This window comes from Hetaerina americana, unplaced genomic scaffold (assembly GCF_022747635.1).
Source record: "Hetaerina americana unplaced genomic scaffold, ioHetAmer1.1.p SCAF_9, whole genome shotgun sequence".
NCBI classification, from domain to species: domain Eukaryota; kingdom Metazoa; phylum Arthropoda; class Insecta; order Odonata; family Calopterygidae; genus Hetaerina; species Hetaerina americana.
The window spans coordinates 44,326,410-44,341,595 of NW_027287538.1; the positions used below are offsets into that span (position 1 = coordinate 44,326,410).

The window sequence follows — 15,186 nt, forward strand, 5'->3', positions numbered from 1 at the left end:
ACATCTCCAGAAAACAAAAAGGGAAAACTCCTAGAAAATAAAATGGCAAAGGAACAATAAAAAATATCACAGGGCCAGTGTGTACCAGCCAAAAAAAAAAAACACTCGAAAAAGAAAGAAGGTAAAGGACAGCTATCCATGGTAGACTGTGGAAATATGTCCATATTCAGGTCAGCACAATCTTTGCAGCAAACATCACTCGCAAAATATAAAAAAATAAGAAATTGGTTAAAAAGGAAGCAAATTAATTATTTAAGAGTGCTGAGGAAAGCTTAAAACAATTCTGCAATTATGGGATAAAGCAATGTTTTGTAACTACAAAAAAATCCACACTTTATACAAGTTTGGCAAACAAACAAGTAAAAAAAAAACCAATCATCTTTGATTACAGTAAGGACTGTACTGCAATTGACAGCCATGAGAAGTTTTCCAGTATATTCTGTTTTCCCTCTTTGTGATAGCATGCCGTACGCTCAATTTCAAAGTGCAAAAATGTTAGGCTGGGTAAGGAAAGAAGACGTGATGGGCTCTCTTGACCCACAGCGCATGAGACAAGAGTGATTATAGTTATTGCACCCGCAAGGGCACTGGATGTAACGCAAGCGAGAGACAAAGGGAGTGAAAACAATATCATCAAAGCTCCAAGAAAGATTCCGGTGGGAGGAGAAAAGCATTGTGTTTAAAAATAATAATAATAGACCGTGAGTGAAAACTGAAATGGAAAAGTTTAACTGAACACTTGGCTATGGAACAAAAATCATTATAATGATTAAAAAAATGGATTAAGAGAACATTTTTAGATAATACAGATGGAGAGAGGGATTATGAAAGTTAATGAGGACATTTTTTCTCTTTCTTTCTCTCTATAAATTCCCATCCGCAAAGTTGAAAGACTTACCCTGGGAGGATGAGTTGGGTGCACCTGGGGCGCTGATGGCTCTCTGCAGACGCAGTTGCTGCTGGAACTGTTGTTGCTGCTGAGTTTGGTAGGCGAGGGTGTTGTTTGGGGGTGAGACCGAACCCGGAAACCCCTCCATGAGGTACGGAGTGTGTTGCTGCTGCTGCGGCTGTTGTTGTTGCTGCTGCTGCTGTTGTTGCTGGGATTGTGAACCCCTCTGTGTGGCCTGGCCGCTTGCCCCACCACTGGACAGAGGACGACCTCCCCCCTGCTGCTGCTGCCTCTGCTGAGGAAGGTAGCCCCCTCGGCCCCCTACGGCACCACCACCACCTCCTCCCCCACCTCCGTAGTTACCCTGTCGATCAAGTGAAATCATTTAGTTCAACAAAACAAACGACAATGCTAAAGACTTTATTTTCAGATCAAGCAGTCTGGTAAGACTCAAATTTGGCTCTGCAAAAAACTTCATGGTAATCAGTCGATAACATAAGGGTACAGAAATAATACAGAAGGATAAATAGAAGGGAAGGTTACACAAGGAGGCCCCAGGAGCCATAGGCCAAATAAACAGAGTTTTTTTGTTTATTTTGCCTATGTCCTTAATTAACTGTTGTGTGCAATGTTATTGCATAGCAGTTCTTCATATTCTGCATTTAACGTATATTAAGTATATTTTCCTTGAAAAGCCATCATTTCATTTTCTGGAATGGATATTCATAATGGTTGCATTTTTGACAATATTTTCAATTCAGAATATGATTCTTTCAATGCCTTCCTCTCTTTTCTTAATGACTGGAAGGTCATTTGGCAAATAATACTACATTCACTGTCGCTTTTTTTCCCATTTTAATCCCAGGGTTTGCCCATCTCTTCCAAATTTAAATAACAGTCATTATAGATACAAAATGTGTGGGTGACATACTGCAAACTTGCTGAACTTCTTGGGTTTTTCCTATAGACTTAAATATGAGTATTATTCACGAATTCAATTAACTTTGCTGAAGATACTCTTGCCTACACAGAGATCACTGATAAATGAACCATGAGGCTCCCCATAAAGTTATCTCAACAATATCATTTAAGTGATCTCACATAAGAGTTAAGCAGCCTTATCTAAAAATTGTCAGGGCTTAACGTTGGGCAAAAGAAAGCACATCACCTTTGCCACTCTAACATGGATCTAATGGAAAAAAATGTAACCATTTTGAAATAACTGAGGGATAACAATACAGAAATGAGGGTTTCATCAAATGAATTTTGGGGATTCATCTACGCAAAAATCTTAGGGAGAGGAGTGATGCTTTATGTCCGTTTCACGAGTGAATATTTGCTCTCTTCTTACCGTGAGTTGAGCATTGAGCATGGGATTTTGCTGTTGCTGCAAGCTGAGCCGTGCGACCTGAGCCTGTGTCCAGCCAACAACACCAGCACCACCACCACTCCCACCACTGGAGCCCCCTCCAGGTGCTCCCATCACACTCCCAGAATTGTAACCTCCCTGAAGCTGCAAAGCATTGGAAAGGGTTATTTATAAATAATTGGTGGTGGCCACTTCTTACATCAAACTACTATTTCAAAATATCTACCCAGGAAGGAAGAAAAAACATCCCACAAGAGAATTAAATTCCCTTTAATAGTTAGCTACTTTTCCATGTTACTTTCTTCCAAACCATTTTTTAAGATAGACACAACTTTAGCATGGACTTGAGTATGACACACACATCTTGAAGTCACTTGAATTACCAGATCAAATTAAAAGACATTAAATAATTAATTCATACCACATATTTTATCATTTAAATTAATTGCATTCTACTGCTTCTTTAAGAAAAATTACACACATAATTTCCAAAATATACTGATTAAACAAGTAAGATTGACAGTGTCGTGGAGAAAAATCTCTCCAATTGACACATATAAATTTCAGAAAAAAAAGACAGCTACTTCATTTGCAAGACTAGACTATTTCCATCCATCAGACCACAAGATAAAATCCATTGCCAAAATATGAAATAAGAAAAATGCCCTCGGTAGCATATGATAGGGGAAAATGCACTCCAAATCCCAATGACAACATGTCAAAATGCTCTGAAATGATAAATGCTACATCACTGTCATAGAATACTCATTCCAAAATGTTATTTAATGGAAATTCTTATGGAGAATTATACTTTAGAAGGAAAATAAATTGTACAAAAATCAAAACAAGTGGCACTTACTGAAACCGATAACAACTTTAGCACATCAGTTGACTGGTCTCATGTCTGATCAATTTCTTTTACATAATCAATTTTTACTTAATTTGCTGAAAAATCTTCAGCAGAATTTGGTGAATTTGTTCATTGTGGCAAATCCATGGTTTCAATCATGAGGGGTTATAGTAAAGAGTATGATTAGCGAATAGCAGAATATTATCCAATAGGCTTACCTGAGGAATGCGTGGGGAGAGTTGCGACTGCTGGAAGGATGGTAACCCTCCTCCTCCCCCTCCACCTATATTATTTGAACCTTGAGATTGGTGGGGAGATAGCCTTGCCTGAGGACCACCATTCCCCTGGCTCTGACCAAAACCACCTAAGCCTGACCTGTTGGGATTAGAGTTGGAACAAGATCAAAATAATGGTCAAAGAATCACAACCAACATCCAAAGGCTATTTCCATTAAAAACAAGTTATGATAAAGTATGACAGGGATGGTCCCGTGATTCCTAGAAGTGCAAAGTGTACATTTTCTGTGATTATATTCCCTCCTAATTTAATGCTAGTGCTCCTAGTTAAATCATATTTCTATTATCACATCAGTATAGAATAAATTGCATTGGAACTGGGGGCATACCGTTTGGCACAAGATTTGGTAATATTGTTGAGTTGGTTTGTTCAACCACAGACCATTTATCTTACCCATAGAGTTAGTGCTAATTATAGTGTAAATGGCATGTGTCTTCTTCTTGGGAAAATATAAGGTAATATGAAGTGGTTAAAGATGATTAAAGAAAACACTGAGATGAATTTGAATGTTCTTCCATTTATTACATAATACGTAATAATATCTTCAATTCTCTATGAAGGGCTGTTGTTACCTTTGACCATGTAACAGTATATCGGTTAGGGAATAGTCAAAATATGGGCAGAATTATGATGATTCCTATAAATGTCGATGTTCAATTTGATGGTACATTTAGAATTGATGATAATGGGTCAAATGTAGAAAATAAATTTGCTATCCTCTTCAATTTAGTTTCTTTGCCTGCTGTTCCATTTTGTTCTTTTGGAAGTGCTAGTGTTTTTTTAGTTTAGTTTTGTTCTCTGCGTCCAAAATTCATAACTATTTGTAATTTCTACCACTATGCTATAAAGCTTATACTACTATAAAAATATAAAACTCCAATTAAAAAAAATAAGGAATTCTTTTATTCCAAATATTATTTTTTAAATCAAATTTTTTTCTTTAAATAAGGAGGCATGCTATACACCATTGTGTTGTTTTCTGATATATATGATTTTGTAACATTTTGTAATCAACCTAACCTATTTTGACTCCCATATTGCAGCAATTGATACAGGAGTCATACAGTAGTGAATGTAACTTTCTTTGAACTGCTCAAAAACAATGCATTTATGTTTTAAATAGACAAAATTAGCGATAACTGTTTATCTTAGGTCCTGACTGATAACAATGAGGTATATAAGAAATTAAACCTCATAAAGGCAAACCTAAATCCATGCTTACCCAGCTGGTGAGAAACCCTGCTGGCCCAACGGAGAAGGAAGCTGTGCATGAGGTGAATACGGAGGCTGCTGTGACTGCTGCTGATTCATCCTTTGCTGCTGCACACTTCCAGGTGAGATCTGAGGCCCTGCACCGCTACCTAATGGACTGCCCAACATCCCTGAGGCCCCATAGCCAGGCGAGAGCTGCGAGTCTGGAACACTAGTTGAACGCTGAAACAAGCAAAACAAGCATTTTAAATCCATGCCTAGTCATACTGAAATGACCCTTCAAGAATCCACATTCTGAGGTAACACTTTGCTTATGGAAACTGAGATAGCTAGGCTAGCCTGGAAATTTTGAGGCACAGCCATTAACATGGGTTTAAATGATCATTCTTAAGGACCACATGGCATTTTCATCTCAGATCAGTTCAATGAATTTAACCCATATTATTTTAATATAAAATAAAATTTACTTCATTCATAAACTATTCGACATCAATTTCACATTCAGGCTTCAGAAAAGTACTTCTCTCTTTCATTTGATGGATATTATAATATTTACAAATATACCTTATGTACTTTTGTCTAGGTTGATCTCATATTTAGGTCAACCCCTGAATTTTTACTACACCTTTCTGATATTTTTACATATCTTGTGCATAAGTCCATACTACAGTTTTTTGGTAATTATTAAATGCTGCTCAGTTGATTTTAGGGAATTAATCTAAATTACTCGTCAACCTTTGTTAAATGGACGCTCTTAGGTAATAAGGACTAGAAGATATGTATTTATATAACTTTTAGCAACATTTTTGGGGTGGTAGATAATCGATATTTATTTCAAGTACTTTTATGCATTGAAAATCTATCTACAATTCTCAAAAGTAGAGAGATTTTGAGTACATCCAAGATTCACAGTTCCTGCAGTAATTAAAGTTAAGGTAAATGTGGCCACTCTTGAAGTAAGAAGAGTCATAATTTTGACATTATAATTACATGATAGTAATGATTGTGAATTTTTGGACTTTCAGAAGTTTAACTTACATATCAATATTTCTAAAGTCTACATCAGTTTCACATCATAAGTGTATTTTTATTTCTATTTGAAATGTTTCTCTTTGGAATGATGTGATCTATATCCTATTGGCCTGTCATGTATCATACACAAGTGCCAAGTGTAACATACATATTTATTCTCAATTCTGTTAACTGTGCTGGCTGGACAAATAAATATATTATTATTAACTATTTTTTAACTTACTATTAATATCTCTCTTGTACTAAGGTCCAGCCTTGAGTTTTTAAATCAAAATGTTATCTTTTGAAGGCTTAAAGGTAATATTTGTGTCCATTGAAAATTCATTCATTCGATTAACCTCGAAAATTCAAAACTTTCTTGGATGAGAAAAACCTGGCCGTGAAAACTCTACATGATCCCTTGTTAAAGAGTCTTTCCGAAGAGTAATCTTATCATTTGAATTTCCTAACAGCTTTTTGCGGCAGTCGCACCTCACTAACCTGCAGCGAAACATTTGGAGGTGCCACAGAGCTGTTGAGCAGGCTGTCCATTGTCTGGAGGGCTGCCGCTGCTTGGGACGTGAGGGCACCAGGGTCCACTCCCCCTGCACCGCCAACCATACCAGATACCACACCCCCACTTCCACCACCCTGCTGGTTTGCTGAGGCAGCTGCAGCGGCCGCAGCTGCGGCAGCGGCTGCCGCGGCACCCGATGGAATGAGCAGCTGTTGCTGCTGTTGCTGATGGAGCAACCGCTGCTTTTGCGCCTGTTGCGCAAGCATCATCTGACGACGCTGCGCCAGCGAAGGAGACATCACTCCATGGCGCCCATCGGCAACCTGTGGAATATGGGGCAAAGGCACTCATTAGCAGGGGTAGAATGAAAAATCCAAAGAGGGCAATATTCCAGAGGTATTTCCAGTGCTTCCAGACCAAAATATGAAATTTTTCCAAGTGGTCTTTTCCACAATTTATCACAAGATATGCATATGAAAATACAATGCAAACATTGCCCTCTCTTAATAAACTCCATAGTCTACCAAGACCATCTTGGTCCAAAACACTTCTATGACATGTAAATGTCAGGGTGGTCAGAAGAAAAATGCATAAGGCATTTAATTAAACTTATGCTTAAGGAGGAGGTACTTGATGACGGGGACATTGAGTAAGGAAGCCTAAGAAAGGACCCGTTAAAACTTTGATATGGAGCATGGTTCTGTACGGCTTGGAAATATAGTCGTGAAAGCACGAAGATTGGAGGTTTTTGAAATGTTTCTGTGGAGAAGGATGGAAACGATGAAATAGGCAGAAAGGAGAACAAACAAGCAATAGCTAGTCATGGTGAGGGATAAGAGCCAATCATTGGGAGAAATCAAAAGATGGTATGAAAGATTGATGCAGAGCATTTTGATTGGCGATGGGATGCTGAAGACCGTTATAGAGGGAGACTGTTAGGCAAGTGAGGAAAAGAGATGAGAACGACAGCACCATAGGACAGAATGGAGGGAGGTAGAATGTACACATGATTGAAGAACAGTTTAATGCAATGCATGGGTCAGATTTTTCCTTGGGCAAGACTGAAAAACATAGGGGTGTTCAGTTTGTGTCCATGCAAAACCTATCTTGAATGCTACTAAATAATTCTACAGAAAACCAACTTATTCATAAAAAAAAGCATAATACTTCCTTCAAATTGAGATCCGTTTCTTTAGGTCATAAGAAAAACACAAGATAGGCAAACTTGAGATGAACATTCTCTTGGTCATTAAAATCATTTGAAAATCCCAAATGCGGGGATTAAGCTCCTATGGGTACGTAACTGAGGTAGTTCATGGTCATTGGGGCTTATTCCCCACAGTTAAGCTTTCTCCTAGTTAAGACCAGAGCATATCAATTACTCAAATTGATCGAAGTCCTTACTGTCACTATACATCATAACAGTCCTTACTTGATTGCATCAAATGGAAACGCATGGGTAAATACTTCAGTTAGCATTAAAATCAATACTGAAGAACAACGAATATAACAACTATCTCTTTTGTTGAATATAACCAAAATCACTGAAATATGCTTCACTTAATTTCAACGTCATTTGCTCTAACCTGATTTGGTACTATCCCATATTGAGGAGCACTACCCCGTATTTTCCCAATCTGCCCCATTCCTCCCATTGCCTGCTGCTGCTGTTGTTGTTGTTGAAGGCTGGTCGCAAAGCGAGGAGGTCTCTGCTGCTGCCCATACATGGGAGGATTGGGTTGAGGAAAACCTCCCTGCAATTATAAGAACAAATATTTAATGAGTACTGAAAAAAATAACCATCACAAGCTTATGCTAATGTTATGGATGATGTTAAATAGCATGAAATAATGTTCTGGGCAGAATGACTAGATTTCCAAGTCAGACATGGAAAAATAAGAGATGCTTAATACCGCTCTGATAAAAAAAAACAGAACACACTCGCAGGTTTTAATTACAGAACATAAAATATGTATATATAATGGTTAAACAAAGCAATGAAGACTACCTCTTTAAATGACATCGGTAAAAATTTTCAGTTTTATACAATTAGTAAACACTTAGTAATTACTCCTCATTTTAACATTTTTTTAAATTGTGTTATAATAGAAATATTGACACTTCGGTTTCAGTTATGAATATTATTGACCGTTAATTTTCTCAGCCCTATGAAGGGCACATAAAAACACACTGTGATTAATACATCAATTTTTGGGGAGTAGTTCAGAGCTGTACTGATTAACTAATAAATGCTAGTTGGAGTTTAAAGATTGTCTTCTCCACCCCACCACTATTAAAAAAAATAGCCACATCCACTCCATATTTATCTACAATATATCCTCCTTCAATAATCAAATGAGTACGCCACCAATGTGTATGTACCAGCTCCTCAATCTCCGCTCAAAAAAGGGAATCAATCAAGGACATCTCCCAATTCGTACAAATCAAAATGGGATCAAAATTTTAAGTTTTCTATGCACTCCACACATAGCAAGATAATGAAATGGGAGGGTGAAAAAGTTTATGAGGACTAGGAGAAGAGAGTGAATAAGTCGCTCCTCACCACTTGAGATGAGGCATAGGCAGGTGGCGTCGATGCCATCGATGCAGCTGGTGAACTTGGTGCTTTGACAGCAGACTCGCATTGCATCAACGACTTCTGAATGGCATTTATGGCCATCTTCTCGTTCATGTCCTGTTGGTATGAGGAGACGGAGGCGGCCGAGAGGGACGATGAAGGTCCCGCTGAGGAGGCAGGCGATGATGTGGGAGGTCTGGGCGTCGAGGGGCCAATCTGGGACGAGGATGAGATGGCCCCTGAGGAGGTTGACGAGGAAACTGACCCCGACGTTGACGAAGAGACGGATGACGAATGAGCCATTGAGGATGAGGTGGCAGTCGAGGAGGAAGTCAAGGGACCAGAGACAAGGGAGCCACCTCCCATGCTGTCCATTGCTCCTAATATGTCCGAAATGGCTGAGGTATCTGAAAAAGAGATAATTTCCAAATATTTTAGACAAACCCAGGGCCAAATCACAATACCAGAATGGAAGAGGGGGTCCCTCGTTTACCACAAACATGACAGGGCATTGATAAAAATGAGCAGGTCTTTGCGCAACAATTAAAACAACAATAAAAAAGGTCTTCCACAAAGATAAGTTATCAGTTCACTTAAAAAGGAAATAAAAGTGAACATGCTAGTTTTTACACAAATACTTAAAATATCCACATCCATGGTTTCAGCAATTGTCACTTTAATTATAGATCCTCAAGAGCCATTATTTATTTACATTAAATACTGGTGAGAAAAATAGCATTCATTTCAATTTGATTTAATATTTACATCTCCAACATCAAGTTACTCCTTAGACTCTTCCTTTAAAAAATTCAGCTCACATATACTTGCTGCCATCCATGGCAAACGTACATCATATTAAATTACTTAACTACCTCTCATGAGCTAATTTGGTAAAATTTTATGCAAAAAGATTATTTACTTAGCAATAACTAATACTAGATTAATGTCAAAAAATAAACTAGTTCTGTGGAATTTTCAAATGTGAACTAAAGAGCAACAGCGAGCATGCCAACTGGTATGCAATATATCAGTGAGTGAAGGTTAATAGACTGAAGAATATGATATTAAATCCATTCTTATCACAATATTAATACAACAGCACATATCGGTAATTACATGACAGCACTACAGAACTTGGCTTTGCAATTTAGTTAATTTGTGAGAATTAGCATTTGGAATACTACCGTTAAAGCTTAACATGACTTACTTAGCACATTTTCTTCAGTCAATTTAATGCTAATATTAATTATTGATTCTTTAATTATTCAACGAGTCCATCAATTTGTCCAAATTTCTACAAAATCAAAATATCCATGCGATCACACAATTTTTATCATTAAATTCCAATCTCTTACCGGTTATGATTGCATCAGGCACTATGTCAATGACCTCATCAAGTATTATTGAGAGATATGGATCTGATGACTGGCTTATGTTCTCTCCCCAATTGGACATGCAGCTCAACGAACTGCTATCCCCCACGGAGTCACTCACTGAGCGCCGATACTCAGAGAAAGAGTCATCCGGTGAGAGGCCTCTTGATGGGAGATGCTGCATTTGTTGTTGCTGTTGCTGCTGGCTCAGCCCATGCCCTTGGTGCACCTTGGATCCACCAACAATCTGCTGCTGGTGGTTGCCATGCACCTGGTGCGACTGCTGCTGCATGTGGTGCATGCCCATCTGACCATCACTCGTCTGCTGTGAGTTTCTATGGTGATGCTGTTGCACCCCTCCTGTGACGATAGAACATAGTCCTCGTGAAACCCAAAATACTCCTTTAAACAAGTTTTTGTTAAATATTTCAAACCACAATATTCTCTGTTCATGCAGTACTGGGAACATAAACTATGCTTTTTGAAAATGTTAAAAGATCTGATGTGACCCGATAAGATTTTTCTTTTTTTAAATGGTAAACAAATGGCTGCTTCCCCAGCAGAACACAGACAGTTCTTAAGTGCACATCTCAGTGCAATTATAAATGCATGTGATGTGTTTCAAATATAAAAAAAAGGGCAAGGGAATAAACTTTATTCTAATGGTAGTGAATCATGTCTGGTTATATACACATTTAATCCATTGGAGACCAACTAAGGAAAAATCCAGTTTTTTTCTGCCATTATTTCTTTTAAAAATTTTGTGTGCAATAAATATGCATAAATGTTACAGTAATTTCTTTGTCTTGGCTTGTAAGTAGGAAAATAGAATACCATTGAAAAGAGCTTCAAAATACTTATCACCAAGGATATTATTTCTTTGAGTTCTCGAGAATAATTCATTCAGATGTATCAAGTTATATTAGGAATTGCAAACTCAGCCACCAATATCGTTGCTCCCTGACATATTTTTAACAATTTTAACAACAAATCTCAAATCTTAAAATGCTTCATACTTCAGGTGCACCTTTCATGCACGATGTCTGTCACTTCAGAGAAATCACCGCAGGTTTAAAAGCATTAAGCAAGAAGTTCTAAACAAATCTAATCAGCTAAATCAGCTAATTGAAGACCATTTCTTTGACTGATTCTGCATGGTACATGATTTTATTACAGAGCAAAGAAGATATTCTCCAGATCCCAGGAATAATCATGGATGGAAACAGAAATATTGATGAGATTAGAATCACAAATGTTTACACTCCGGAACGAATTCACTCCTTCTATTCCTATATTAGATGAACGACCTATGAAAATTTCAATGCAAGCATGTATTAACATTCACACGTGGAACGTTTCAAATTCATTGTGCTAAGTGAAATTTATTCGCAAATAAAAACTTTTATTTACGTAAATTACCTAAAGAAAAAACTTTATTTTTAAATTCACTAGTAAGTCATTTCATAACAATCAAATCACTTCCCAACGTTGTGAAGAAAAATTCATACCTAACTTTTCAACAAGTTCAAAAATTTGCAAACGTAATTTTAGCTCCTGGTCATTTTACATTGACATGGCCTTGAAAGCAAATAACTTACCACCTCCCCCACCAGGTCCAGGCCCTGTTGATGGCGCCATGTGCTTTTGATCGGCTAAGCGAGGAAGTCCATCTTGTGGTGTGGCAGTAAGGATTGATGCTGGTATGGGAGGTATCGTGGCAGGTTCAGATGGTTTCTGCGCCAAAAGCATCGCCAACATTCTGTTCCTCTGACAGAGATTACTCTGCCCGGTGCCTCCGGATGATGTCACCTGTTGGGTTACAAGGAGTAAGTTGACCTTTCCCCAACAATCAGAGCATTATCAATAGAAATTAAATTTAAAAACCATAAGGCATGTGGAAACTCCAGGATTTATTTTCATACTTTAATGCATTAACTATATTCTATTCATTTGCATTCACATTACTTATATTCCATTCATTTGTACTCTCAAAAATTACATTATTTGTTTGTTGTTTTAGGTGTGCATGAGCCTGGAGTGACATGACTCCAGCGAGAACACTATAGATAACACACAGATAGCACAAAGAGTACTTAAGATCAGCAGCATGGGATACCAATGCATTAGCCACAATTTTGATTTTACTTAGCACTGAGCTCTAATCCTAGCTGGGACAGAATATTTGGCAAATTTCCTGCCCTAACTTCAGGGCTGTGATTAAAAAAACTCAAGTGAAAGATGTACTCTATCCATCCAATTGAGATGTGAAGCTATAGACTGAGTAGCAACTTTTACCATAAGTCTTACACATACACACACACTAATGGTCCTCCACTATGACCACATCAAAGAAACAGAATGTCAAATTAAAAATAAACCATAAAATTTCAGGGGTACCTTTTAATAATGGTTATAACCCAACATATTTTATGTTTGCTTTGAATTGCCTTCAATGCTGCCTTTTTAGACAAAACAATGCATCCCCTTTAAGGGCAAATGCGTACATACACTTCAAAACAAAACCACTATTTGGTCCAACATTCTAAATCTGTTCCAGATTAAAATAGAGCCATATTGTGAAAAAGCAAGTGGGATGATATAAGTTTCACCAAATAACTGTTTTTCTCAGATAAATACCCAAATGATTCTTCGTACATTATTGCTGGACTTATATTTAAATCCTTTCACAACATTTCTGCTTTTAATTCACACTTAAGTGGCAACTGCAAGATTCCAGGAATCAATACCAGCATTACACAGCCTCCACTACCTTCTGTGGAAATAAGCTATTTCTATTGCATATATCTGAATAACTACCATCACAAAAGACTACAACAACCCAAGGTGCTGTTGCTACTGTATACCATTTCTTACCTGAGAGGATCCAACAATCATCGGTGATGAATCTCCCCTGATTAGGGAAGACAAGGGGTTGACAGACGATGATGGGCTGGGAGTCATGGACACCTTCTTTTTGGCAGATGGCCCTGAACCGCCCACCACATCGTCACCCTCCTCACCCTGTCGCTTTCTCACCCTATGGCCACCACCAGAGAGGGAATCTGCCGGTGCAGACGTGGATGGGGGAGACTGAGGTGTTGGACCTCCTCCTCCTCTATAAAGGCTCTGCTGAACGAGACATTGATAAAATTACGATAAACTCACAAGATATGACACAAAAACTATTCCCAAAAGACGCCCAACTTGCATCAAGAGCCATAGAAACATTCAAAACAATGACGCCATGATATCAACTGGATTAATACTTCAATATTATCATAACTTCAACCTGCTTTTCACAACAATGGTATAAACGATGGTCAAAAGCAATAGTATACAAGGAGTACTCAATAATAATACAGTGCTGAATTCCATATTAGAAAGTTATGAAATAGACAAGATGAAAACATCAAGTTACCTCCTCATAACCATTGAAATGCTTTAGACATAGCCCTTGCCTTGGTGTATATACAGGCAAAGATAGAAGTCACAAAAGTTATAATACAAAGCAGTATCACAAATGAATTATCAGTTAGAATGAAAAAATCAAATAAAAAGATAACCCATAAAGACCAACTATGCCTCGGAACAAAATGCTAAATTTTCTCTCTCTGTTGGCAATTTAATACACAGGAAATTTTATTCTGATTTTCTCAATGATAAAATCAGGATGTTAATTTAACAGAAAAGCTATTTACTCCAAATAAAAATTAAAACTTCTCCTAAACTGGATAAGCCATGAGGTTAATCAGATTACCCAATGCACCTGATGAATACACATTGCATGAATTGAGAGAGCAGTAATAGATACCAAGGCGTATATTATTTCAAGCTGAAAAGCTTAAATAAACAAGTTGAATAGGTTTGTCAAAGAAATGTGTTCCAATCACTAGGCATATTTATGTGAAAATCTTTGACTAAGATACTATGAGAACTCTTGAGTGATTTACTTGACAAACTCCCCCAAGTTAACCTTTATGCTGGTATTTATAAACCGAAGAGAAACAAGAACACTTACAAACACTCAAGCCAAAGGTGAAGGAAAAGCGACCTTAATTGGAGAACAGAACCCGTCACCTTTGTATTGCCAGGCAAGGATGTTACCCTGTCACCACCAAAAGCTTCTTTCCCAATCATAGGCGTCTAAATAAATTTTCATAGTGTGTTTGGGCTGCCATTGATTCAGTATTACAAAATGTGGTGATACTATAACCCCATAAGAAGAATGCAGGAGAAAGAATATGTACGACACATGAGGTAAGTGATACATTTGGTAGTTATCAACTGTTCCATTGTAAGTTGATCAACATGTTGTGACCTAACTCATACCCCAACATGTACCATGCATGTACGTAGTCTCTGTATTACCCACCTGAGAGGCAACAGTGGGTGGAGTCTGAGGTGTCGATGCCCCTGAATGCTGCTGTTGGTGGTGGTGCATGGTGTGAGATGGGTGTGGAGAGACCATGGGGCTGTTTGGAGTGCCTCCCCAGCGTTCTTGCCCCTGGTCAGAACCGCTCCCATCCGGTTCCTTCATCAGCTGATTCAAAAGCTCATTCTGTTTCTTGAGGCCAGCCCTTGCCTCGAGGTCATCATCATCACTCTTCTCGTTCAAAAGCTGCGTCAATGGACCAACAGATTTTTTCTGTTCAATTTCCTTCCTCGACCAATGCATCAAAGCAAGATAATATGCACCCTTCACAATGATGTGAAATCTCGACTATTTCCTTTTAAAAATTGATTCCGTAGCCTAGCTGACCTTAAATTACCCATGGTAAATTTCTACATTGTTAGTTTACTTTTCCCATCAGAATTTCTTTGATCATTCATGAGAGCAATATTGACTTCAGTTATGCTCCACTGATTTCAATTCTATAAACTTATCATTTATTTTCTACTTTCTTAATAAATAGATATTTTTCAATTAGTTCACTTTTTCTCTGAGCAAATTAAATGAAGGTGTCACAGCATTACTACTCTTTGTTTTGAATAATAACCATCACCTATATCTTGTACATTTAAACTTCTACATATTTAAGGTAATTGAATATTGACACACAGTTCCAATTTTCATCAGAACCCATTAGGAC

The 15,186-nt window shown here is 37.8% G+C and overlaps 1 protein-coding gene across 1 annotated transcript in view; it reads right to left on the reverse strand.

The window, feature by feature from the left end:
* The window catches only part of tai (basic helix-loop-helix family member taiman), a 316,899-nt gene that overhangs the window by 19,709 nt on the left and 282,004 nt on the right, over positions 1–15,186 (reverse strand). The window contains exons 10-20 of the mRNA XM_071598061.1: positions 14,469–14,714; positions 12,971–13,225; positions 11,695–11,905; positions 10,079–10,456; positions 8,709–9,130; positions 7,732–7,899; positions 6,130–6,468; positions 4,628–4,839; positions 3,327–3,483; positions 2,241–2,402; positions 899–1,253 (exon numbers count right to left, since the gene is read on the reverse strand). Of these exons, the coding sequence (XP_071454162.1) occupies positions 899–1,253; positions 2,241–2,402; positions 3,327–3,483; positions 4,628–4,839; positions 6,130–6,468; positions 7,732–7,899; positions 8,709–9,130; positions 10,079–10,456; positions 11,695–11,905; positions 12,971–13,225; positions 14,469–14,714 (2,905 nt within the window). The remainder of the gene's footprint in view (positions 1–898; positions 1,254–2,240; positions 2,403–3,326; positions 3,484–4,627; positions 4,840–6,129; positions 6,469–7,731; positions 7,900–8,708; positions 9,131–10,078; positions 10,457–11,694; positions 11,906–12,970; positions 13,226–14,468; positions 14,715–15,186) is intronic.